General features: G+C 48.1%; 1 protein-coding gene across 2 annotated transcripts in view; it reads left to right on the forward strand.

Moving 5' to 3' along the window:
- The window catches only part of COL9A3 (collagen type IX alpha 3 chain), a 41,700-nt gene that overhangs the window by 14,748 nt on the left and 1,631 nt on the right, over nucleotides 1-25,321 (forward strand). For both annotated transcript variants that reach the window (XM_080404414.1, XM_080404415.1), the window contains 24 exons: nucleotides 366-419; nucleotides 1,085-1,138; nucleotides 1,887-1,928; nucleotides 3,323-3,379; nucleotides 4,992-5,045; nucleotides 5,493-5,546; nucleotides 6,124-6,177; nucleotides 6,944-6,997; nucleotides 8,117-8,170; nucleotides 8,629-8,682; nucleotides 8,984-9,037; nucleotides 9,659-9,712; nucleotides 10,450-10,494; nucleotides 11,461-11,514; nucleotides 11,946-11,999; nucleotides 14,905-14,958; nucleotides 15,664-15,735; nucleotides 19,171-19,206; nucleotides 20,590-20,634; nucleotides 21,193-21,225; nucleotides 21,919-22,065; nucleotides 22,707-22,761; nucleotides 23,527-23,709; nucleotides 23,967-24,044. In XM_080404414.1, the coding sequence (XP_080260540.1) occupies nucleotides 366-419; nucleotides 1,085-1,138; nucleotides 1,887-1,928; nucleotides 3,323-3,379; nucleotides 4,992-5,045; nucleotides 5,493-5,546; nucleotides 6,124-6,177; nucleotides 6,944-6,997; nucleotides 8,117-8,170; nucleotides 8,629-8,682; nucleotides 8,984-9,037; nucleotides 9,659-9,712; nucleotides 10,450-10,494; nucleotides 11,461-11,514; nucleotides 11,946-11,999; nucleotides 14,905-14,958; nucleotides 15,664-15,735; nucleotides 19,171-19,206; nucleotides 20,590-20,634; nucleotides 21,193-21,225; nucleotides 21,919-22,065; nucleotides 22,707-22,761; nucleotides 23,527-23,709; nucleotides 23,967-24,044 (1,495 nt within the window). The remainder of the gene's footprint in view (nucleotides 1-365; nucleotides 420-1,084; nucleotides 1,139-1,886; nucleotides 1,929-3,322; nucleotides 3,380-4,991; nucleotides 5,046-5,492; nucleotides 5,547-6,123; nucleotides 6,178-6,943; nucleotides 6,998-8,116; nucleotides 8,171-8,628; nucleotides 8,683-8,983; nucleotides 9,038-9,658; nucleotides 9,713-10,449; nucleotides 10,495-11,460; nucleotides 11,515-11,945; nucleotides 12,000-14,904; nucleotides 14,959-15,663; nucleotides 15,736-19,170; nucleotides 19,207-20,589; nucleotides 20,635-21,192; nucleotides 21,226-21,918; nucleotides 22,066-22,706; nucleotides 22,762-23,526; nucleotides 23,710-23,966; nucleotides 24,045-25,321) is intronic.

Here is a 25,321-nt window from a genome sequence, read left to right on the forward strand (position 1 = left end):
CGTGGGGTGTTTATGCTCACCCTGACCCCAGGGAGGCTGGCACTTCTGTGAATTCAAGGCACAGCAGCCTTCTAATCGGTGGAAGTGACCGGTTCTGGGGCACCTTTTGTTTGGTGGCTTCCTGGCGCACCTCCGAGCTGCCCTGTGTCAGAGGGGATGCAGATGTTGGCAATGTGGTGGAAAGAGTGTGCTGCATGGGGAGGTGGGGCAAAAAGACAGATGTGCACTGGTAACCTGATGGTCTGGGTGCAGGATTGAGCTCCTGGGGGGGATTAGACAAATAAGTACAGCCAGACTGTTTGCCCCTGGGCTTTGGCAGCTGTGTGAAGTCACCGTGGGTAAACGCTCTTCTCTCTGTTCAACAGGGGCCTCCAGGACCCAGTGGGCTCCCAGGTGGAAATGGGTTTCGGGGTCCTCCGGTGAGTTTCTCTTACCATTTGATCCGCATTTACTGAACATGCCACAACCGCAGAAGAATGAATGAGGTTAATTTCTGGTCTCTCAACCCATTCTGGAACCATGATGCACAAGATGCTACAAGCCCTACTAATGCGCAGGCAGTGCTGTTCCTTCCGTCAGCTTATGCGGGGTCACCCCAGTCAACCAGTGCCATGCCAACGATGTGCACCTGCTCGCAGCCATATCTTGCTTTACCAACTATGAGTAAGGACAAAAGAGCAGCCAGTGTCACAAGAACATAGAGTAGTTACCAGCTGGCATGTACTTTCAGCATCCTCAAAAGAAGCGCTGCACAGAATGGGTCCAATCTGACGGAGCCCGTTCTGCAGAAGCATACCATCGGGTTTGGGTGCCCACAGCTCCACTGGAGAAGTACAGGGCCAGTGGAAACAGGGATGTAGGTGCAGGGATACGTTCTTCTATCCTACTCCCTACAGCATTTGCTGTTCTCTTTGCAGTCATAGAAGCCTCTGGAGAAAGAAAGGTGCAGTTTAGTCCCATTAGAGCTATCTTGCCCCACATTCACAAAAATGCAATGGTATTTGGTAGCCAGCCTTCCTCTCCCTTTGCATTTTTATTGAAATAGTTAAGAAGAGGGATTCTTACTAATTTTCACTCTGTTTAGGGACCTTTTGGTCTGCCAGGATTCCCAGGGCCTCCTGGACCACCTGGACCTCCGGTAAGTTGAGACTTGCAAATAAATGTTAGAAATGTCCCATGGGCAGTCCAGAATTTTCTTCTTGCTGCCGGAACGTGTACTTTTTTATTTGTTGTGGTTACCATGAGCATTCCCTTTCCGGGCTAAGTTTCATCAGACCATAAACACCGTGCCCGAAGGAGGGCAGTGACTTCTCACTGCGGTGTGTTGTTTATCTGCTGTTTGTTATTTGTGCGCTGTGGGTGGAGGAACCCAGTGATGCCCAGGCTTTATGGCACAGACAGATCGGGGGGGGGGGGGGCTTTCTGTTCTCTCAGGTAAGGTTTATATGGTTGCTTTGACCATGATGTGTGGTTGTAGGGACAGAAAGTGGGGCTTGAAACTGGTAGGGCTCTGTTTTGGGTTTGCTGCGGTCTCTCTGGAGGGGCTGAACAGTGGGATCGGAAGGTCTTTCCCAAGGAGCTTTCCCCAGACCAGGAGGAGACCAGGCACAGCTGCTCTTCTCAGATTGCTGCCTTTATTACCTAAGGCTCAAGGCTCTTGCTCAAGCTCAGTTGTACATCTCCAGAGGATGATTACACCGCTGGGTATGTCCGTTTTAAGCACTGGTGCAGCTTGGAACGCTCCATTTTATGCTATGGGGCTGCGTATCTGCCTGGTGCTGATCCAGCTGAGCTTGCTCTTGGTAAAGTGCATTTCCTAGAAATTGTATTTCCTCCTGGTGTTTGTCTTGATGTATTTAAAAAAGACCACATTTCATGAATTGCAGGGTCTTCCAGGCATCCTTCCCGATGGTGGTGGGGACCTTCAGGTAGGTTTTCCTTTATGTAGCGTGAAAATATTTTTCAGTTTACCCTTTGGTGTGACTTTTCATTGGCGTAGTTGGGTGACATTTAATGTGTGCCATTCAGACCTGCAGACATGGGTCTAAACTGCTTTATTGCAGAATGCATAAGTGGGGTGGGGGGTGTGTTTACAAGACTTAAATGTGCTTTCAAGGAGGTAGATATGCTAGTGATGATTTTTTTCTTGATCTTTGCTTTCCAGTTTGCTTTTCAAAATGCAGGTTTTGCATACATTCTTCGTTTACAAAACAACTTAAGCATTTGGTAAATGACAACAGCTTTTCATGCATCTGTTTCCAATCCTGTTTTGCAAGATAAAAGGTTGTGCGTGTTGTGCTGTTTATTTCCATGGATGGTGGCACCAGGTTCCTATGGGTATATGCTTTGTTTAGGCTGACTTCCTTATGAGAAAGTCTGGATTCCTTTCTTTGAGGAGAATGAAAGGAGTCTTAAGTCCATGAACGATGGAAGTGACATTTCCAGATTTCACAGCTGTTGTTGTGACAGCCTCTTTGGTTTTCTAATTGGCATGCCCCAAAAAAGCTCAGAGTTGGTTTAGACTGCCTTATGGCAAGTCACGTGGAAGTTAATGGAAAATGATACTATTTCTGCAAGCTTAATTTATGTTACCCTGTGGAATATACTAGAAAATTAAGTTTCTGCTACAGAGGTGTTGCCTGAGGTTTTATTAAATAAAGAAAAAAACCCACAAATAAATGAAAGAAAAGCTGCAGAAGAAAATCTCATTCCTTGTTTATGAAGTTTTTAAAGTATGGCCTTTTGAGCCCCTATTAAATCTCTGTGCATGTTCTGATTTGTTCCCATCAAACTAGAGTTCCCACCAGGGCTCCCCCACCCCTAGACACCTGCAGATACCTGCTTGTAGGTATTTGGGTTACTTTGTTATAGGTCCCCTTCCAATAAACTCTAATGCTTGTCCTTATTTCAGTTAGGTGACTTGCCTAAAGGAAATCAATACGGGTGACTTAACACATAGGATTAAATACGTTCCTAATGATTTACAAGACACTGATCCAGCTTCACTGGGGAGCTGTGATTCTTCAACATTTTGGACTATGGACAACTGTCAACCGTCAGAATTTCTCACTGTCTGTGCTCAAAGCAAAGCAGGCTATTCATAAATCATTATTTTGTGGGTCACTGGGGGCCTGAGGACCTGTGTAGGACCCCTTGCCATAGGGAAATTCTGGACGATACGTGATGCTGTGAATGCATCAGAAGTAGTGGATTTAGAGCCCAAACCCACGTAACCTTTTCACCTCTCCCTCGTAACGAAACCAGCCTCCCTGGATGCGCTGCGTGTACTTGATCAACCAGAGAGTGTTTCTGTTCCTTGCAGTGCCCAGCTCTGTGCCCACCGGGTCCGCCAGGTCCCCCAGGAATGCCAGGGTTCAAGGTAAGAAAAATACCCCCTGCACATACAAAGGTCTATCTCCCAAAATAAACACCACGATGGACGCCCAGGACTGAGCTGTTTTATATACAGCACACGTCTCCTGCAGGCTCCGCACCTCTCCAAACCAGCCATGCAGTTGCCTGCGATTAAGCTGTCGAAAAGAAAATGCCTAAAGCAGCCAAATAGGAGACAAGAGGAGGATGAAGGACCTGATCCTGCCTTCTTACGTGTGCTGTTCCCGTACTCATAGGAGTAGCTGCTCTGTCACTGAACTCGGTGCCGCAAAGTGTGAGCACTCTGCCTTCACCTTCAGCAAGAGGCTTTGCATCCTCCAAGCACCTGCTCGCACTTAGGGGCGCAGGGCTTGGCGGCTCCGTCCCCTGCAGGATTGCAGCCTTTGTTAGGTGAAACATTTACCTACAACCATTTATTCCTGCAAATGAAATTTAACCCTTTGCATAGGGTGAGGGTTCCTCCCTCTGGAATGAGGTGCTGCCTTTGCAGGCTTCAGAGAGCTGTAAAAATCTTGCCAGTTCTTAAATTGCACTCGCAGACCCTGTGAACACAGAGGGAGACGTTTTGCTGTAGCGAGACGTAACTTACGTGATTAAATACCATTTAATTGTCATTTTGCAGCTGGCTTAGGACCAGGCAGCTTTATGTTGTTTGATTCTGGTGCATAAATCCTAGGTTGTAACCCTTAGGAAACCTCACTCAGCAGTTAAACATCTTGTCCCCTCTATGATTCACATGAATTCTGTGCAGTAGGCTCACTCCAGCAGCAAGCTGAAGTAATAAGTTACTCGAGTTTTTTAGGAGGATTTAGCAGGATTTAGCAGAAGTTGGCAATGGGTAGAACATCTCCTGGGAAATGCTCTCAATTCCTCATGAACTGACCTTTTGCAAGTCTGTTTGGTCTCTGGGATGAGTCATAAATACTAGAATTACACAGTGTTTAGGGCATAACTATTCAAAGTTCATAGCTTGTGAAATGGAAAAACCTGTGAAGGTCTCCAATTATGATGCAAATGATGCACAGGACGTTTTGCGTGGTGAGGATTAACATCTGCCATGGCTGAAATTAGTCTGGGTCTCTCCCACAATAAGAGGAAGGGAGCCAAGACGCAAAACTGAATCTATGTTTATGTAAAAGATTTCAGTGGGACGTGGGTTTTTTTGCAAGCTTGATGATGCAGAGTTAAAGATGACTTGAATAAAAAGGGAGGTTAAAGGTGCAGAATGGAGTTTTCAGAAGTGTCTTGGCCCCATTTTCAGAAGTGATGAGAACTGAGCTTTGGTCCCTGGCCAGGAATTGAGAATTGCATCCAGAGATCTGTAGCCTAGTCTCACCGCAGGTCACTCTTGAAAACTGAATCTGGACACTTCTTGAGACCAGATCAATTCTGACACGATGATGCCTAACACGGGAATGGTGTGTGACTAATGAACCCCAGAAGTTACTGCCCTTCGCACAGCTGTAGCACCTGTACAGATTATTTTCCTAGCAAGTCATCTGTGTTGTGTGGGTTCAGGTCTTAGCGCTATCTCATAAGATTTAAATTCTGAAACGAGGCTGTACTGGAATGTGAATAATTGGAGCTCTTGTTTCTAGGGACACACTGGTCACAAAGGAGAACCTGGCGAAATAGGAAAAGACGGAGAGAAGGTAAACTTCCATTTAAAGGGGGTGGGGGAGGATTTTTTACTTTAAAAGCATCATAACAAATGATTTCTTGAAGAAGACAGGGAGAAATGAGGCAATTGGCTGAACAGCAAGGAGAAGTTACTGTGACTGAAGTGCACTAATACTTCAAGAAAATTCATCTTCCCAATAATCATAACGTTAAGATCAGTTTGATAAATTAACAGGAATTGTTTCACGTGCAGGGATGTCAGCTCAGGGAAAAGCCCTTCACTCGTCACTTGGGTAGATGCGTCACTGATGCTGTCCCTGCATGTAGAACAAATTGCCTGTAACACAGAAGCAAATTCTGAAGCAGGAACCTGGGTGGGAGGGAGCTCAGGGAGAAATAAAGTGGAGAGAAGGTCCCTGCCTTTGTGTTGGCAGGTTTATGCTGTATCACCTCTTGTCCGATTAATTTTTCTCCCCCAGGGTAACCCTGGCCCCCCTGGTCCTCCAGGCGTTCCCGGCAGCGTTGGCCTGCAGGTAACACCTACTCTTCAGAGCAGTTGCCGTCACCTTTTCACTGTGAGACGTAACGGTGCCATCAGTCCCCTTGCCTTACACACACAGCTCTTGGCTCCGTGGGCTAACAGATGTGAAAGTTGATGCTGGTGAAAAAAACCCAGATCATGGTAGTTTCACTGAGCTTTAATCCCAGGTCCTGCTTTTGGTACCTCGCCTTGGACGAGACATCCAAACGCTAGCGGCTCTGGTGGAGGCCTGGGCAGCTTTTGGGTGGGTCCGAGGCTGCGTGCTGGGCTGGTGAGCAGCTGGGGGGTGGGCTGGAGAGCCGGCACACGCAGGGGGTGTCAGCAGCATCGCTCGGGCTGGAGGGAGCCAGCACGGAGCGCGTGTCCGCATGGGGTGTCAGCAGCATCACTCGCTCAGAGGTCATCACCAAAAGGGAAAGTGTCTTGTTGGTGCATCAGCAGGCTGAGCTTTCTGCTGCTCCTCGCTATTTCTTGACATTTTCTGTGTTGATGAGTTGCTCTCTGATGCTGTTCTGCCGTTCTATGATTAATGGTGATAAGAGTTCAAACTGATTTGTTTTCTTAATTAGGGCCCAAGAGGACTAAGAGGCCTCCCTGGTCCAATGGGTCCAGCTGGCGACAGAGTAAGGAAAACTTTCTTCTGATTTATTTTCCCCCTCCACCACCAGTTTGTCTCGTGTGAGGTCCAGGTGGCATTTGTCCTTACTGAAGATGGCTGGGGACCTTGTAAAGATATGAAGTACAGGCTCTTTCCTGCACCTCCTGCCCCAGAGAGATGATCTTCCAAAGGCAGGAGGAGGCTACGCACCTGAGGGATTAGCAGGATCAGGCCCAGCCTGATTTAAGCGTTCAGACCTGAAGGACAAAGTGCTATCCCTGAAAGACTGACAGTACTAAAGAACCTTGCAAAAACCTGAGAAACGTTTCATGAACGTTTCCCTTTGTGCTGTCGTTTTCCAAGAAAAAGGTGAAGAGTCACTGATGGACAAAGATTATCAGGATGTGAAAAGTGTCCTCAGTGAGAACAGGGCCAGTCCCTAGCTCGTCGTGGCTTTGGACTTTTGCCAAGGTCCCTTGACCATCAGCCTAGAGGCTGAATGGTTTTGAATTTGATAGTGTCATGCATTTATTTAGGAATGAGTGTGTCATCAAGATAGCAAGGCCATGAATGATATCGGTGTATCACACAGGTAATGGTGGGGAGATCCAGAGCAAAAACCTGCTTGTTCAGAGGGGGATCTTTTGCAAGACTGGATTGCAAGCTAGCAAGAAATAGGGGAGTGTCTTTCCAGGGCTTTTGTGTTTCCTTAGATTGCAGTGTAAGCTGGGGATACTGGTACTTCACCCTCTGCCAGCCACAGCGTTACAATGATGTGTTATTCTTTGCAGGGTGACATTGGTTTCAGAGGGTCGCCTGGAATCCCGGGACCTCCAGGGAAAGCTGTATGTATCTGTGTCTCAGCACCTCGATGGTCTTGCCTTCCACAACCAAAGCCTAAAGTTTATTCCTCCTGCACTAACCTCTGCTGCCCCTGAACAGGAGCGTGCTGACCGTCTCCATCAGATTATTCCCTTTGCCTTTTTTTCCTCCAGTTAGAGCGATGTTATTTCTCCTGACCAAGATCTCACGATGTCTTTCCCTTGGCCGTGCCCCATGCCAGAATAAGTTCACCATATTTCTCCTGCTCTCTGTTCCTCACCGCTTTTCCCTGAGCATCAGCAGCTGTGGGCGAGCACTTGAGGGGTGTCTGTGTTGTTCTTGGGAAGGAGAGTTTTGAGGAAGAGCCAGTAAGCGCTATCCTGAGCTTATGCCCTTGGAGCCTGATCTATTCCCAAGTGCCCACAGCTCACAAGGACTTTTGCTACAAGCAGAAATAGTTGGTAAAGATGCACGCCTCGTCCTTTTGCAGAGCTTGGGGGCAAAGCACAGAACACTGAACCTGCACCTGTGGGCAGACTCCTGTACCCTCCTTACTGTGCCTAAATACGAGAGCTGAGCCGCACCTGCAGCATTACAGCCTCTCCAACAGCATTTTCCACCGACCTGCCGCCCGGTCTCTCCTTAGTGTGGATAACGTGGCACCAGCTGCACCTTCCCCTGCCCAGAGCAGCCAGTACGCCACAGTCTGCACTGACCCTGCGGCAGCACCACCCTCTGGGGACCTCCCTGCTCTTTGCAATTGTAGAAGAAATTCATCCAGACTAAAATAAGATTAGGTGCTTACCGTCCACCAAAACATTTAATTACACCAAGCAGAATCTAGACAGTAAATATTGAAGTTTTTCTCCCACTCTGTTTCTGGGTAAAGAAAATCCTTCATTAAATGAAGGGGAAGATGGTCTCTGCCCTGGGGGATTGTTGGGAAGGTTCCTGCTGCAATTCGTCTGTCAGGAGTTATGGAGCGTAACTGAGAGCGTACAGCTGCGCTGGGGCAGTGTGGATGCTCCTACCTCTGCTAACACCTGCAAACAGCATAAAACCCCATCATTTACACCCTCAAAACATCAGTCTTTGTCACTGCGTGATGAAGATGCTTAATGGCTTTTCCTCCTCTGTCACAGGGAGACCAAGGAAGCAAAGGACCTCAAGGCTTCAGAGGGCCCAAAGGCGACACTGTAAGTGCAGTGGAACACCAGTCTGCTCCAGGTTTGGATGTGACATGCAAAGGGGTCTGTTTCACAGGCTTCTTGTGGCTTGTGCTGGGCAGAATGGACAAATAAACCCCTTGGTTTATTTGAAAGGGATGAAAGTATTCTCAAAAGTGGGATGTTTAAATCTTATTAAAGATGCTGAAGTAATAAGGTGCCTAAGTGCTGCTTACAGCCTGGAGCGCGGGGATCAGATCTGACATCTCCATCCTTTGAAATGATCAAGACCTTGCCCAGGTGCTGCAGCCAGCATTGGGCCATTTTTTTGGTGTTGTCCTAAAAGAACCACCATACCTACAGGAACAGGATAGGAGCCAGCACAAACTGACTGAAATGTCCCTACAGAGTCTGAGTATTATCTTTGTTGACTGATTGTTCTTAAGGGCTGTGTCCTGGATAACGCAGGATTTATTGTTGATTTCTAGGGTAGACCTGGACCCAAAGGAAACCCAGGGGCTCGTGGACTCATAGGAGAACCTGTAAGTCAATTAAATAGGATGCAAGTCTCACTGTTGTCTTGCTTGCAGATGGTGGGGTAAAACACGATAGGAAAAAACTTGCATCTTACAGTCTTTGCTGTCACACTTCTGCTCTTTGGGCCTCTGTAACCTTCAGTGTAATCCCAGTTGGATTAAACCCTCCTTGTACTGCTGTTAATGAAAAAATCTCCCCAGTACAACTGGAGCTGGACCTAATTGCCAAAAGGTTCTTTGATGTGAATGTATTTTGTAAGTCACAGAGTCTCCTGATGACCTTAACCTGTGTTGTGCACGGTTGCAGGGCATGCCTGGCAAGGATGGACGGGATGGAGCTCCTGGACTCGATGGTGAGAAGGTTTGTAAAGTCCTACTTAAACACCGCAGGGAAGATTTCTGTTACTGTCCCGTGTGTCTTGCAAAGCTACTGATAACTTGTCAAGAAAGAGCACGGCTGGAAAGCTTTTGCTTCTAAAAAGTTTTCCAACAGTGTAACTAGCGAAGAAAAGCGAAGTTGCTGCTATTAATTAATCCCAAGGAAATTCCCTAAAGAAAGAAGATGCACATATGATCTAAACTCAGCTGTGCCCCTACGTTTAGTGGTTCCTGTAGGCTAACTCCAGGCCTTCGGAGATGCCTTTTCAGAGCTGCTGACAGAGACATCTGTTTATTTTAATTGCCTGTAGACGAAGTGCTCTCAGGTGCTTGTTGCCAGGTTTTTGAACGATGATGCCACAGGAGCGTGGACCATGTGCCACCCCGGAAGGCTGGGAGCTGCAAGGGGAGGAGGGAGACCCCTGGGAGCTCTGGGCACCCCACATCTAGCGGGCACCCACCTGCTCTAGGCGCAACAGGCTCTTGGCTCTGCACATAAGGGGAGGGAGAAGATTACAAATGCCTGTTTGGGAACATGTCCCCTGCCTGTGCCAGACCATTTTCCAGTACTGGAGGGTCCCTCCTAATCTCTTGATATCCACAGGGTGATGCAGCTCGCATGGGTGCTCCTGGAGAGAAGGGGCCGAACGGTCTTCCTGTGAGTATGGCAGCAGGACCTGCCACCTTCGGTGCGTTACAGCGGCTTGGCCGGCGGACGGGGATCCTTCCTGGGGAGAGGGGACCTTCCTTTGGTCATGGTTGCACAAGGGGCCCCATTTAAGCCAAGAGGAAATGCACCTGTCCCACCGTACAGACAGGGGAGCAGCGTACAAGGCAGAACAGAAAACATCTGAAGTACCGCCATATACTAACACAGCAATACCCTGGCCTTTGGCCTCTCTGGCTCCGTTTAAAATCTAAATTTGAGGGGGATTTTCTTTTTCACATCCCAGTGACGTGCATCCCTTATGCAGGGAGGTAAGATCTGGGATACCATATCCTGAGCTCTGTCCCTGGCTTACTAGTGCTCATTGGCAAAATATTTCATCTCTCCCATCTGCCAACTGTTTAAATAGAGGTGAAGTATTCCTTTCTTCCAGTCTTACAGACTATTTTGAACACCCCTGGAGAGAGGTTTCTGCTGTGCAAAATGTTGCTGCTGTTGCTCTATTCGCCTATTCCTCCCCCTTGCTCTGTCAAGGGTTAGCATACGTAGAGCTCCTAGGGCAGCGAGCAAGAGAGACATTGAAGCTGTAATTTTTATGGTGAAAGCTGCAGAAATGTAAATCCTCCATTGCTTCGAGCAAATGTTTCTCCTTGTATGTCAAATCAGACCAGAATAACAAATTTAATAACTCCTCCTGATATTGCTTTAATATTTTCTTTTCTTTTCAGGGACTGCCTGGAAGAGCAGGTCTTAAAGGCTCAAAGGGTGAACCAGTAAGTGAATCTCCCTGATGATGAGTTCTGGTGGGGAAACTACTAAACTTGTCACAGCAAGGCTTGTCAGCTTTGGGGGGGTTGGTGCCCACAAGTAGACCCTAGGAAGACTTACCCCAAAGTGATGGTGGCGGCATTTCTGCTGGGGCTGAGCACCCCTGACAGGGGGGAGCAGCATTAGGTGAAACTGAGATGACCCTGATCTTGCTGAGGCAGCTTTTGCACCTGGTTTGGTGAAGACAGAGCAGATACGCAGAAGAGTCGTCAGTGGTTTTGTAAAACTCAGAAGGAAGCGTTCGCCCTTCTGTCAAAGACCCAAGACAGGCTTCATCTTTGGGAATCAAAAGGCTGAGCATCTGCCAGCAGGAGTAGGGTGATCTCATCTTGCCTTTTGGAGACTTCCCCCCCACCTCAGGAGAAAAGCTTCTGCAGAGCTTTAGACTGGCATCTATCTGTGAGACAGAAGGAATTCTCAGACCAAAGCCACCCAGGGCAAAGCTGTTCTGGAAAGCAGCTTGTGTTCTGTCCTTCCCTTTCATTTCTGAATTTCCCCCTCTGCACCTGCATTGATATTCTTGCTAACCCTCACGCATGAGAACATGCTGCAGGAAGGTGTTTCTCCTGGCACGGAGGTGATGCAGGAATGAATGACATGGGGTGTCCTGAGCATGCCTCCAAGGAGCATCCCTGTCCCGCTGGTCCAGCCTGAGAAGGGACGTGGTGGCACTGCCCTGTGGCTGGCAGCCCTCCCTTGTCACTGGTCCCAGGGCAGGATTTACAGCTCCCCTGTTCTTTAAATGTCCATTGTTGAGAGTTTTGTCATCTTGGTCTTAAAACTGTGAAAGTTTAAAACTGCTTTTATTTCCTGATCCAGGTTTTAACTCCTTCCTCCATTCGTTGCTCTAGGTAGGACAGAGATGACTCTGGAGTTGTGCCCTAACAGAGTGTTTGCTTTCTGATCTGCAGGGCGCTCCTGGAGAGATGGGAGAGGCAGGTCCCTCTGGAGAGCCAGGCATCCCTGTACGTATCCTCGTTATTTACACTTATCATGAGCTCTGCTGAGTGTGTTTTAAACCAAACTGCGAGGCTGGAGCTGGGGTGCTGCTGCCCAGCACAAACACAGCTTTCAGCAACGCGGTAGGTGGGTGCTGTGCTGCCTGCAACACGTGTGAGCCCAGCGTGAGGAGCGCTCCCGGGCAGCCCCCTGCCTGCGCGGAGCTTCCCAGCGAGCACGATGCAAGCCGGACAGGGTGGACACCTCCATGCACAGATATGACACTGCAGCAGAGGTCAAAGCCCACCAAGGCAGGCGGTGCGACCTAGCGGATGGGCCAATGGGGCAGGGATTGAAATAGCCCGGGATCCAGGAATGCGTTCTGGCTCTGCGGTGGGGCGGGAAGGATGGATGTGTGGCTCCTAAACGGCACTGCTGACTTTCGTGTTATTTGCAGGGCGATGTTGGTGTTCCTGGTGAGAGAGGTCTGCCAGGACCCAGAGGAGCAACTGTAAGTACAGCGCTGCTTGTAGATCAAGTAGATACCAAACCAGAGTGCAGTGCGCGGGAATTACTCTCCGGCTAAAGTAAAAGGCCACATTCTGCCTTGGTGTTATCTTGGGGGAGTTTTGGCCTCTGCTCTAAGTGTGTCAGCTCCTGCTTTCACTGACAGCTCCATGCGAGTGCAATGGGACTCTTCCTCCCACTTTGGCCAAGTAAGCTGCTGCTGTCCAAGCGGCTCGTGGGGCTGCTGCCGTCGGACAGGAGAGACTGGGCAGTCAGCAGTTCCCTCATTAGACAGTAATAATAAGGTGCAGCTGGTGCTGAATGCGAGTCATTAATGAAGCAAAACTCCTTTTAAGCCATTGCAATGTGCACTTGCCCCCACCCACCCACGAAACCCTTCCCGTTCCTGGATCGCTTTCCTTGGAGCAGTAGAGGTTCATTGCCAAACCTGAAGCCGAACAAACAACAAAACGGGAAAAGCCTGCACGTTCTGCTGGTGAACGACAGGGGCTTGGAAAGCTGGTAGTTCTGTTGGGAATCCCTTGCCTTTCCCGCACGTAGCTGTGTGCTTTTTCCAGCTGCTCGAGAGTCCCGGCTGCCCTGAAGCTCACGACCGTGCGGTGCCACACCAGGCCAGTTGCCAGGTGGGGAATCGGTCAACACGTTTCCTTCTCCCACCCAGTGCTGCAGAGCATGATCTGGCTGGGAGCTTGTAGGTGTGAGCCCCCAGGACACCGAGCCCCAGCAGGGTTTCGCTTTTTCTCTGTGAACTGATGACTTTTTGAAATTTCTGGGCTAGAAGCCGCTGAGGTCCTCAGCGGAGCATCTTGCTCCTGCTTTCCTTGAATTCCCTGCATCACCTTGGAGCCTGAGAAACAAACTGGAGTTGCAATGCAAACCTGAAGATAACTGCATGGCTACCTGTTGTGCCCTTGCTAAATAGCTAATAGATAATAATAGATAATAAATGATATCAGGATGATAAAACCCTGATTTTGTTCACACTACTAAAAATGCTAGGCTACCTTTTATTTTGTCACTCCCCAGCTAGTGCTGCCGTTGTGGCTGGGTATGACCTTCCAGTCGTTTTGTTGGGCTTTTTTTCTTTTCTTTTTTTTCCCCTTTTAATCTCATTTGGAAATCCAGAAGCCTACAGCAAGTCTAACATGATTTCTGGTATGTGCCACTTGGAATAAATTGAACTGTGTGATGATTTATTGTTTGTGAGCAGCTGCTCTTTAAACTTCCAAGGAGAGGGAAATCAGCCTCAGAAATAAACTAAATTAATAATATTTGCTTTTATGTCTGCAATTTTTCATCAAAACAGCTGGCCTCACAAAAGGTATCGTATTATTACAGCCAAAAATCAAATGTGGTTGAGCTAATTGCATTGCTGCGGACTTCTGACGGGGGTGTAATAGCAGCTGAACCCACATTTCTTTCTAACCTGGGTTTCTAATTTCTGATTTGTGATATGTCTTAATTTATATGAAGTATAGTTAAGCCTAGGCTATTCTAAGAGAGCTGTGGGATTTGTCTAGTGTTGAGGCTGTTTGGCTCAGAACAATTCGGCTTTATTTAGCGTAGCCTAGCAAGGGCTTCTTCCCATCCAGAGGCTGTCTGGCTCTGTCAGGTCCCACCACTTTTAAAGGCAGCAGCACAGCAGCAGCATTTTTGATGAGTTTTAACTTCACTTTCCTAGAGTTCTTTACTTACAACTCTCAGAAGTTACTTACTGAATGACAAGCAGAGAACAGAAGTGGAAACAGTAGCCACAAAGACACCTGAGCAGTTAGTTCTCTAGCCCAAAGGATGCTGCTGGATCTCAGCAGATCAGCTCCTTCGTCTGGGCAGCCACTGGTTTCTGCACATATACGGCCGTGCTGATCCTGAGAGCCAGGCAGGGATAAGGGCACATGGTTCAGATCGTACAGAGTAACCCATCATTCCTCTTCATGACAGCCCGAAAAAATCAGGAGAGACAGTGGATACTCGGATAACAGGGAGAATTCTGTAGGGCTAAACGATACTTAAGGAAAAAATACAGATGCCATTTTAACACAGGGCACAGGGCAGTGTGATCCAGTGGGCAGCTGGTTCCTTGGGCAAGGTGGACAGTCCGTGCCGAGGGATCCGCTCAGGTTGCAGTTTGTTTGTGTCCCTTAACCTTGCGCCCAGCAGAGACAGCTGTGAAAGGAGGCAAAGCTGAAGTCCTGCCTTGTGACAGAAGTTTGCCTAAGGCATCTGTTTCAAGAAGACACTTCACAAAATGGGATTTAGATGCCTAAATTACTTAGGGTATTTTTTTTTCACCTAAGATCTTTATCGCTTATGTGATTTTTCTCAGTAGGAAGCAATAGAGACTCCTAATGGTGATGTTCGTGTTCTGTCTAGTGAGCCAGGCTCTTAAAACCACCTGTGCTAGTAGTGTAGATACCTCTGCCTTCTACATTGCTGGTACCAAGCATGTCCAAGGAAGTGGATGCAGTTGCCATTTTTCATTTCCAAGTGCGTGCAGCACCCATTTTACAATATTTTCCTGCAGAACTGGATCAATTAAAAGCATAATAATGGGATAGCAGATCCCCTTTAATGTATATTGTCTATGCTCTGTCATGCTACCACTTTTTGCTGTTGTTGATCTTTCCCACTCATGAGTATGGTATGTTCTCAGGCATTAATATATACAAATAAGCATTTCTGTTAATAATAATATTAACACAGCTCAGTAAACACCAAGCAGCGCTTTACAGTGGCTCATCGCGTTCATCAGCAATGCTGCTGGGCAAAGTGCGCTGCAGTACAGAACTGCATGAGCTCTTTCTGTTCAAGTGAACCGATTTAATGACACAAGTGACCTACCTGGCCCTGAATTTTCTCCTTTCCTAAACTCATCTTTCTTTTTTCAGGGGCCACTTGGTCTTCAAGGCCCGATGGGAGCCCCCGGTGTCAGAGGTTTCCAGGTTGGTGTGCTGACAAGGGTAATTCCACGTGCACAGTGTTTCGGCGGGCCACCGCCAAACTGCAAACCTCGGGCAAGGCAATAGCCTGATGGCAACAAGTGATGGGAAGAAACATCTTCCCGTTTGCCAGGACTGGTTTGATGCCTCTATTAAAACAGGGCAGTAGAAGGAGCACGAGGCCAGATAAGCTGCCTGCTGGAACCATTCATATTTAGTGTTTGTTTGCAAAAGAAAGATTGCAGTTTGACCTACATAAACACCTTAATTTCTCCTCCACCTGGATGCTCCCAGCCTGTTTGTCTTCAGCGAGCTCCCTCCTCCCTTCTGCCGCACTGGGGACTCGCATTCCTCACCCCCCCATGGAGCATTCACAGCTGCTCCCCAATCCCCAGTGAAACTGGCTGCAAAAACTGGTGCTACCTTCTGGGAGCATCGCTCCATCGGGAGTCACAGGTGGGATTCCCAGCGCTTCGGCAGGGGCTGAGCTGGGCTGTGATGGGGGCAGGGACCAGAGCGAGCTGTGCCAGCCAGTGCCGGGGGTGCCAGCAAGTGGCCCCGAGGTCCTGGGGGAACAGCAGAGAGGAGACCGAAGGCAAATGACCTTTTAGAACATGTCACGGAGGTTGGTGAGCCTCGGGCACGTCAGGACACGCAGGCTTTCCTGGTGCCGCAAGCTGTAGCTTCTGGTTTTTGTTTTCCTAACAGGGTCCCAAAGGTGCCAGTGGCGAACCCGGCCTCCCTGGTCCGACTGGACTTCGTGGAGAGTTGGGTGACAGGGTAAGGAGACATCTGTAACTAATTCCTGCTTGGGAGATAGGAAATCAGGGCGTAGGGGGGCCCTGAGCACGGGGGAGCTGATGTCACCCCAGCAAACACGCACTGGGGTCCCAGTCCCTCCTCTGAGGCTGCTGGTGCCCAGGACGGACCCTAGGTGGGGAGCAGGATTTGTGCATCCCACCTCTTCTGTTCCTCTCCTTGTTTCTGCTTCCATGCAGGAACTTCCACTATTTCTAGACAGGGTGGATCGTTTAGAAGAGACTTTGGGAACCTGTCCTAGCCAGACCGGACAATCCTTTGGGGCTTTTTCCCTGCTCTCTATGCTGATTTCCCCCAAGCGTTCCCCCCATGAGCCCAGCAGAGCTGTGCCACACATATTTGTTACTCAGACACTTGATTACGTTTTCTGGGGTTTTTTAAAATTGCAGTTTGCTCGGTGATTTTCTTTCTGAACAGCAGCAGACTCGGGCCCCACACCTCAGAATAAAGGTGACTTTTTATTTAAATGAATTCATTCTCATTTAAAGGAAGCCAGCAGGGCAAAGTGAAGGGCACTTGCAGGGGAACAGTAGCCGTGTGTTCGCTCCTGCCTCTGCTCCAGCTTTAAGGTGACGTTTCTGTGTAAGCAATCACAGTGGCACCGCGGGGGTCTCACAATGGCCCTTCTGTGTTGGCTCCAGGCAGGTCTAAAAAAGCCTCTTGGAAGGACTGTGAGCCTGGGAGTGTGGAACAGGAGGGTTATTGTGGAGCTGCAGGGTTCTGACTGCGTGTAGGGCTTCGCTGCGGTGAAAAATGTACGTGCAGAGGGGAGGAGGCCCCTGCACAGAGCAGCCTGGTCTCCAGAGAGCAGAGGGAGGGAAAATATGCTTAAAGAAAAAAAAAAAAAAAAAAAAAAAAACACCAAAAAAAAAAGGCACCTAGGTTTTATTTCTGGCTCTGAAGTTAAGTGTAGTTACTCTAAAGATGTAATTGTTTATTGTTTCTTAACACCCCAGCTCATTAGCAGCTTTCCCCAGGACAGCATGCTGGCAGGTGTGGGTGATGCTGGAGACTTTCCACCTCCACGAATGCAACTGGTGCTCGGTGTAACCTCCCCTGCCCGCCCAGTGCCACTGGTGTCGGTGACAGCCACGTGTGCCCCCAGGCCACCTCTGTGCCGGGAGCAGCAACCAGCACGGCCCGTTTCCACGCTTATTGCCGGGCACAAGATTTGGGCTGGGAAGACCCTAAAACATCAGACCGTGTCTTTATAGCTTAAACAAACCAGCCTTTGCTGCTGGGGGTGGGCAAAGCGCAGCAGGCACTGCCCTGGGTTTGCTTTACTGCCAACCCAGCCTGCTGGTCCTGCTGTGTATAGAGAGATCTGCAAATACAGGGTGGATGGAATTACACAGCTGCAGCTAGCCCATCACACTCTCCTGAAATCAATCGTGGGTTTTTTTTATTCTTTGAAAAAAAAAAAAAAAGTAATTCCTGCAAGCCTGAGTTAGTAGGTACTGATAGGCTTTTTCACGGTCCTTGGACCGACTGTGGCCAGGAATATAAACCAGCATATCAGTGAGTGTTTTTGCTGGCAAAAAAATACAAAAGGTTTAGTGCATTTGATCATGACATACAAAATAGCATTAAGATGCTATAAACCATCTTGTTGGAGTGGGATATCGGGGAGGGGAAGGATTTGACTGGTATTGCTGACTGAGGTAGCAACAGGCAAATATTTTTTCTAAGGATTTTTATTACAATCAAATTCCTGAGGATTCTGGATGCCAGCAGCCATCTGGGGCAACATCTCTCTCAGCTCCACGCTGGCATCCCTAGATGCTTGGCCAACAACATTCGATGTGTTTAACTGATGGGGTGACACAAATGTGAGTCACTGGTTCCTGCTGCTCAGAAATTAGTTTTGAACCAAACTCCTTTGGGCTAAACTTTTGTTTAAGGGAATGTTCCTCGCAGAACATGGTCTTTGGTGACTAACCTGTGTTTTATTGCCATAAACTTTCATGGAGCCTTGGGATTCGGCAAAGTCGGAGGTATAAATCTAGATGATGGTATTCAGAAAAGAATATATCACCTTTGCCATTGGCAAACATCATATGGGAGTTATAAATAGCTGTGGCCATTTTTGCATTTCCACATTGTTGTCTGTTTTGCTGAGAATTATTTTCTCTTTAGTAGAAATCCCCCCTCTTTTTTAACTTAGTGCTTGATCTGAGCAAAATGCTATGCCCTTGTTATGTGTTTGTCCTCCTTGAAGACTCTGTTCTGCTGAGCCATCTCTAGATCTAGTTATAAAAAATAAGATCAGTTTGCAGGCGCCAGATTGATGAATGTGCTGTAGAAATCCTGTTTGCAGGGTAGAATGGTTGAATTTTCCATGTAGATTTTGCAGTAGAGAAAAAGATCCCGGGCTCTCCTGAACTCCTCGTTGGCTCTGTTATATGGACCCAGAGCCACAAAGAGGGCTGAAAATGTCTCATGTCCTCTCTGTGAATGCCCGGTAGATAAAATTGGAAGGATTTTTCAAGTTGCCTGAATTATTCCTAAGGTGATAATCAGCTCACCGTCTAAATACGTTCTGTTCCCTTGGCCGTGGTGTTCTATGAATCTCCAAGTCAGGAGCACCTAGCCCTAAATCTCCAGGAAAACTGACCATCTAATAAAGCCTTGAAAGAACATCCTGATTTTTGCCTTTACAGTACAAAAATATTCTCGTCCATTTTATACCATACGTAAATTCTGTCTCCTCCTCACATCTTCAGGTGTGAAGGGCAGAGATCAGTTGCCCACCGGCCTCACCCTGGACCTTGTGCTTTAATCTGTGAATTTGTAAAACTGCTTTTTCGGTCACAGTAGTGAGATGACAGTAATGAAAAGCAGAGGGGCAGGAGCAAAACAAGAGTTTTTTGGATGGATGGGAAAGATTACTTTTGTGAAAAAGGTTGGAAAACCTAGGATCAAAAGCACAGAGTTCATTTTAGTTTTATTTAGGAAATTGAGGAGGACGGTAAGAGAAAGGCTGGTGTAGACAGCCTGTGCCAGGTGGGTGGAGAGTAGTGCATTGCCCAGCCAGGTCAACAAGTCCCTCTGGTCTGGTAGGATGAGGACACGATGGGCAGAAGCCACCAGACCTGAGCTGGGGGGTCCTGCCTGGCCTGGCAGCTGCTCTGTGCTGTTGCTGGCTTGGTGAGGGGCCGGGGAACCGTCCTACAGCACAAACCGGGGACTGTAGGGAGTGCTGCAAAGCCAGCAAGGATGCTAAACATCTCTTCTTGTTTCCTAAGAAGCATAAATGAGATTTGGACCCTCCTACTTGGCAGCTGGGGGGCTAATTCCCAACCCCGTGCTGAGTGAGGGAACGTCTGACCGCACCAGGAATTCACAGGAAAATAACAGCTTGAGCTCATTTGCCTTCTTTCTTTTACTTATTTTCAGGGTCCTACTGGTGTTCCTGGTCCCAAAGGTAACCAGGTAAGTGGTAACTTCCACGCTGTAGCCAGCAGAGGCGTTTAAGCCTTACCTTAGGCACAGCCTTTGGCAGCACAAACTGCTTTTCCTCCCTCAAATGAAAATATTCCGGAGCAGGCACCAACAAAACCCTCTTCGGTCCGGTTTTTCCTGCATTGGCAGAAGAGATGTAGTCTGTTCTAATGGAGACATATGGAAATGCTGTGATAGAAGTGCTACACTCTTGCTGTGCATTTTGGAAGCACAAAGGCATGCTGTGTATGAGCTCCTCGCAGCATGTGCATCCCGAGTGAAGCGGCACAGCTTTTCATTGAACTTCATGTGCCTGATGAAGAGGATTTGCCCAAGCCTCAAAGCTTGGCACACTAATAGACTAATTTAATCTTTTGCTTTTCGCTGCTTAACTTCTGTAATTGGCTTAACCTCAGCGATGAGCTTTGGAGCCAGTTTTTACCTAGTGTACGACTTGCATTAAGGTGTGACTGTTTTTAGCGGCAGGTGAGTGCGCTTCGAGCAAGTGTTGCTTGTTGCGTTTGCCAGTGCCTGTGTGGTTTCTGTTTTGTTGCTGAAGGAAAGACCAGCCTCACCTCCATTTGTCTTGAAATAACTTCCTCTGTAAAGCCACAAGTCACCACAAACAATGTTCGTTACCTGCTGTAATTGCCATGTAATAAGCCAGCTCTGCTGCAGAGCGTTTGGCACGGGATGTGCTGCCCGTGCGGCCGGTGGTGGCGGGTTGCAGCGATTCGTGTCGCTCCCGGCGATGCTCAAATTGCAGGCACTGCGGTTGGCTTTGTGGAGGTGATCAGCAAATTGATGCTTCTTGTCATGGCTAGTAAAATTAATGTCACCAGAACTTCAGCCACTTATGTTACAGTCCCCAAAGTGGAGAGGAATGGTCCTTACCAAGTTGATGGATCACTTCTGTTTACGGGTGGGATGAAGCTGTTCTGGGGGTGACCCTTTCTGCTGAGGAAGCCTAGAGGACACAGTCACACTGGACATTTAGTTGTCATAGCAAACCATGTTTTCTGTGAGACCCAGAGCTGGGGAACCTGCAGTTTAGATTCCCTGTACGAAGAATGCCAGTGCCAGCCTGTGGATGTCTCTCATGGACACCCCATCAGGGCTGTCATCTGTGTGAGTTCAGCTTTTCATCCAAGTACCAGCTTGTTGCAGAGGGCACCTAGTCCTTGGCAAGCTGCCCCACACCACGAGTGCCATTTATCAGCTACCGTAAATTCAGCTTCGGGAAGACAGAACTTCATTTTGCTGTATAAGCTGACAAGTGCCCCCATGTGCCTTAGGAGCTGAGGTTATCCAAGTCTCAGAGTGAGCCTTATTCTCAATAATTGTGCGCTGTTAATTCTGGTATCTCACTTCCAGGGCATTGCTGGAGCAGATGGCCTCCCAGGTGACAAAGGAGAACTGGTAAGTGTCCTTGAATTCAGTAGAATTGACTCCTCAAGTAACAGATGGGTCTAGAGAACCGTGTATCAACAACTAATGTGGTCAGTCAGAATTAACCATCCAAGAGCTCCAACCTTGCTGGCTGCGAAAAGGAGAAGGTAGCCCAAACCTTTCTGCCACCGTATTCACGGTGTACATCGGCTCTTGACCCCAGGCAGCACCGGGTGGCCAGCATGGCCTTGGCAGAACTGAGGGTGTCAGCACTCGCTTGTCATTTTGCTCCTTGGAGCGGTTGACGCTGCTCTGCCCGTGGCAGGTCGGTCCATCTCGAGAAGCAGCCAGGTTGGTGGGACCCATGTTCAGCGTTGGTACCTGGGGCAAGTCTTGGCGCCAGAGTCCTCCCCGTGTGCCAGGGCTGAATCTGGTCTCCAGCATCCCATAGCCATTCCTGGCCCCTTTGCTAGAAAAGCCCATTGGATGCCACGCACATGTCCGCTTCCTGGACCTTGGGAGGTTTGGCTTTACATGCACATTGCCTGCATGGATCATTCTTTCTTTTTTTCCTTTTCTTCCTGACAGGGTCCCTTTGGTCCCCCTGGCCAAAAAGGAGAGGTATGTGTAAGACATTGCGGGCTCGTGCCCCAAAAGATTTGGGAGTAAACATGCCTGTTGCATCTTTTGATGATGTATCTCCATAAACTATGTTCTGGTGGTATTTCCTAGAAGCATATTTTCTTCATAGTCATGTTATAAAATCTATGACAATGACAATTTTTTGTGGCACTGAAAACACTCAGATGTGGTAATTTTGCTCCTATTATCGTAATCTATATACATAAACACACCCATATGATGTCAGAAATGTACATGGTCAGCCAGAGCAGTTAGGGAAACCTGAAGAATCACAGAATGGTGGGGGTTGGAAGTGACCCCTGGAGCTCACCTAGCCCAACCCCCTGCTAAAGCAGGGTCACCTCCAGCAGGTTGCACAGGACTGTGTCCAGGTGGGTTTTGAATGTCTCCAGAGAAGAAGATGCCACAGCCTCCCTGGGCAGCCTGTGCCAGGGCTCTGTCACCCTCACAGAAGTTTTTCTTTGTATTCAGATGGAGCTTCCCATGTTTTTTTGTGCCCGTTGCCCCTTATCCTGTTGCTGGGCACCACTGAAAAGAGCCTGGCCCCGTCCTTTTGACACTCGCCCTTAAGATATTTGTATCTTAAGAAAGGCTTAACTAATTCCCATGAGAAAAGAATGGACTATGTCTTCTGTTTTAAGCGGTTTGGGTTTTTTTTCTTCTTCATTACAGCCAGGAAAAAGAGGAGAACTTGGTCCAAAAGGTGTCCAAGGCCCTAATGGGACAGCTGGAGTACCAGGGATCCCGGGACACCCAGGGCCCATGGGCCATCAGGGGGAGCAGGGCATTCCTGGCATCACGGGAAAACCTGGGCCTCCTGTAAGTATTATCTGCTGCTGGGGCACGGTCAGGGAGTCTCGGGGGAGAATCAATAGGTCATGGATTTTAGATGCATATTCAAAAAATAAGGCCTTGCATTTGAGCAGGCAGAAGTAGGTAACTGTGCCTGCAAGCTCTCAGTCTTGTGTCCAGGATCCACCCGTGCACAGAGATGAAGGGTTTGCAGGTGTCAGGGCTGCAGTGCCCCCGAACGTGTGCCTCGGAGAACCCCTCTCTCAGAGGGGTGGACAAATTGTCTGTGCCCATGGGACCAGGCTGTAAGTCACCGTCCCCATTACAGAACAGGGTTAGAAACTGGTCATTTAAAACCACAGCTCCTGTTGAGCCCTTCAAATGCCAGCCCGCCGCCGTAGCGCAGAGCCCGTGGCTCATCATTCAGGAAAGGCCAAGGACGCCCCAGATTAAATACCCAACGTTAAGGTTGATCTCTGCCATGAGCACGACAGTTTCTGAATCGAAGCCTCGTCTTTTGAAGGTGGGCAGGAACCCCACCGCTCTTCAGGCAGGATCCTGTGCTGCTTGCTGAGCTGCTGGAAATGTGTTTTGTGGCCTGAAGCCTCTGTGAGGGCTGGTTATCGTAACGTGGTGTGTGTAAGGACAGATTCTTCTCTTAATTGCAGGGCAAAGAGGCCAGTGAACAACATATAAGAGAACTCTGTGGGGAAATGATAAATGGTGAGTATTACGGAGAGAAAGCGGACTGTAGTTACCGTATTTAGCTGAAGATGAGTAGATCCTGAACATAAAATGACTCCTGAAATTTATTTTTGTCTTAATAAGAAAAAGCATGTTGACCTTTAACGTAAGGAGATTATTCAGGAGGTCATCTTGTTCTCTGGGATGTCTTTCATTTTTCTAAAATTAGTATTTTAAAATGATTCATCATGGCAACATACAAAGTGTGCTGGAAAGCAGCTTTGACACACGTATCACGCCCCCTCACCCATGAGTACCTGCCCTGTGCGCCGGCGTGCTGAACCCCAGCTCCCCTCCCCAGCACGGCACATCCCTGAGGAGCAGTCCCCTGCCGTTGGAGTTACTGTTCGGCCATTGGGATGAAGTGCAACTCTGAAAGCTTGTTTCAGGAAACTGGTTTGGATTCATCATTTCAGTATTGTTTTCTAGCTTGAGCTCTTTTAAAGTGGTTTAGGAAACAGGAAAGATCAACGGGTTGCAGATTTCTGCCCAGTATCTCCCTCTGTGGAGATGTTAAAAGAAAAAAAAGAGGCCACAGGTGAGCCGAGAGGACAGAGTCAGTGTTTCCCTCTGCCAGAAGCAGCGAGCACATCGCAGTGGCCGGGAGCAGGAGCTGGCCGGGCATCCCGCTCTGCTTCACCAGCCGACGGCATTTTCAGCTGCTCCTTCGCTCGCTGGCAGACGACAAGCAGCCGAGCAAAGAGCGAACACGTCAGACATGCAGTTTGTAATTGTTCTTTTCAGATCAAATCGCACAGTTAGCTGCTAACCTGAGAAAGCCCCTGTCTCCCGGGATGACGGGTCGCCCTGGCCCCGCTGGTCCCCCGGGTCCTCCTGGCGCTGTGGGAAGCGTTGGGCACCCTGGGCCTCGCGGTCCCCCTGGATACAGAGGGCCAACAGGAGAACTCGGCGATCCTGGTCCCAGAGGTGAGTAGGACTAAACCAACCTGCTTCTGGTTTATGCCCACAGAAATAAACTGCAACTTTGTAGTAATTTCAGCAGTGGAGGGGGAAAGATCGCGCCCTGGGGAGCAACGGGAGTCCCAGAGGGCATCTTTAGGGACACGGTGCAAGCAAAGATCCTAGTGCTGTCCTGAGGATTCTGAGCTTCTCTCGCTGTTCCCTGCCCCTGGATCCAGCTGCAGTAGCAACTCATTGTTGAAATTGTCTGTTTCTGATTAAAGGTGACACTGGTGAGAAGGGAGACAAAGGACCTGTTGGTCAAGGTATTGATGGGCCTGACGGCGATCAAGGACTTCAAGGTAAGGCTGTGCAAATAATGTAACAAACCACGACTAAAGTAAGGGCTTAAGAGGGACAGCTCTGCATGTTGTTGGCTGGATATTACAATCACTTTGTCCCTGTAATCGTTACAGTAGGGTGGTTTTCCTGTGGGTAACAGCAGGTGCAGACAGTTTGAACAGTGGAAGTTAATTAGTACATCCTCTCTAGTCCTAAATGTTTCTGAGAAAAGGCTGCTGGTTTCCTCCACTGATGGCCTGTGAAAGGTCAGAGCTTCTATAGATGGGGAGGTAGGGACCCTTCTTAACTACTCCCACGTGGCTGCCAGTGTCAGGTGGTTTTCCTTTTCAGTGGTACTTCATACGCAGTAACTAACTAGTTAATTAACAGGTAGTGTATCAGTTTATTTGAAGGTGCCTAACTCCAGATTATGGCAAGAGAACCATGCCTGCTGCCCATCTCCTGACGGACAGGTGTCTCTTTGTTGCTCTGCTTAATGAATGCCTGCAGTGAAAGCTACAGCCTGGACCACCCGCTGCAGTTCTCCAAACCTCAGCTCATGTTTCTGGATCAAATGAGAAATCAGGGACAGTATTTCATTTTACCAGAAACCAATATAAATTCCTAGCGTAATAATTTTGAGAGATAGGCAGGTACAGAGCAATCACACCACTATAATCCCAGTTCCTGAAGTCATGAATCTCTTCGCAAGAGATTGATTTATGCAAAGGAATGAATACCTATCAAAAAAAATGGAAAAATATTCTTTATTTTGCCCACCAATTAAAGCAGCTGTTCTAATTGTGGTGATGTCTGTACAGTGAATAAGCTACAGGCACCAAAAGCAGGCTCTGCATCTATATAATTTCATAAAACTAGATTATTTATACTCAGTTGTCTTAGATTCTTCCGTAAAATCACTGCATTACTCCATAGATGTTTTCTTTTCCAAAGCATGTAAAAAGAGCATTTCTCCTACTTACGAAACTTAAGGAGATCAACAGTAGATGCAATTCATCACTTACATGAATAAAAAGAATCAGGCAGCATCTCTCTACCTAATTAAGACAGAAATGCTGTCCCTCAGGAAGACAGAATCATATTTTATGGTTTTTTGGAAGGCTTCAGTAGCTTGCTGTTACAGAAATTAGTGTTTTGTGAATTATTTTTAGCATCTGAAGGAAAAAAATAAAAACAATAGCTTGAGTCCACTCAAAGCAGAAATTATTTTTCCCAATAAAAAACCTGTCTTTCATTGTGAGCAAATTTTTTAAATTAGACACAGGTATAAAGGAAG

Source organism: Falco punctatus (genome assembly GCF_963210335.1).
Source record: "Falco punctatus genome assembly, chromosome: 10".
In the NCBI taxonomy this organism is placed as follows: domain Eukaryota; kingdom Metazoa; phylum Chordata; class Aves; order Falconiformes; family Falconidae; genus Falco; species Falco punctatus.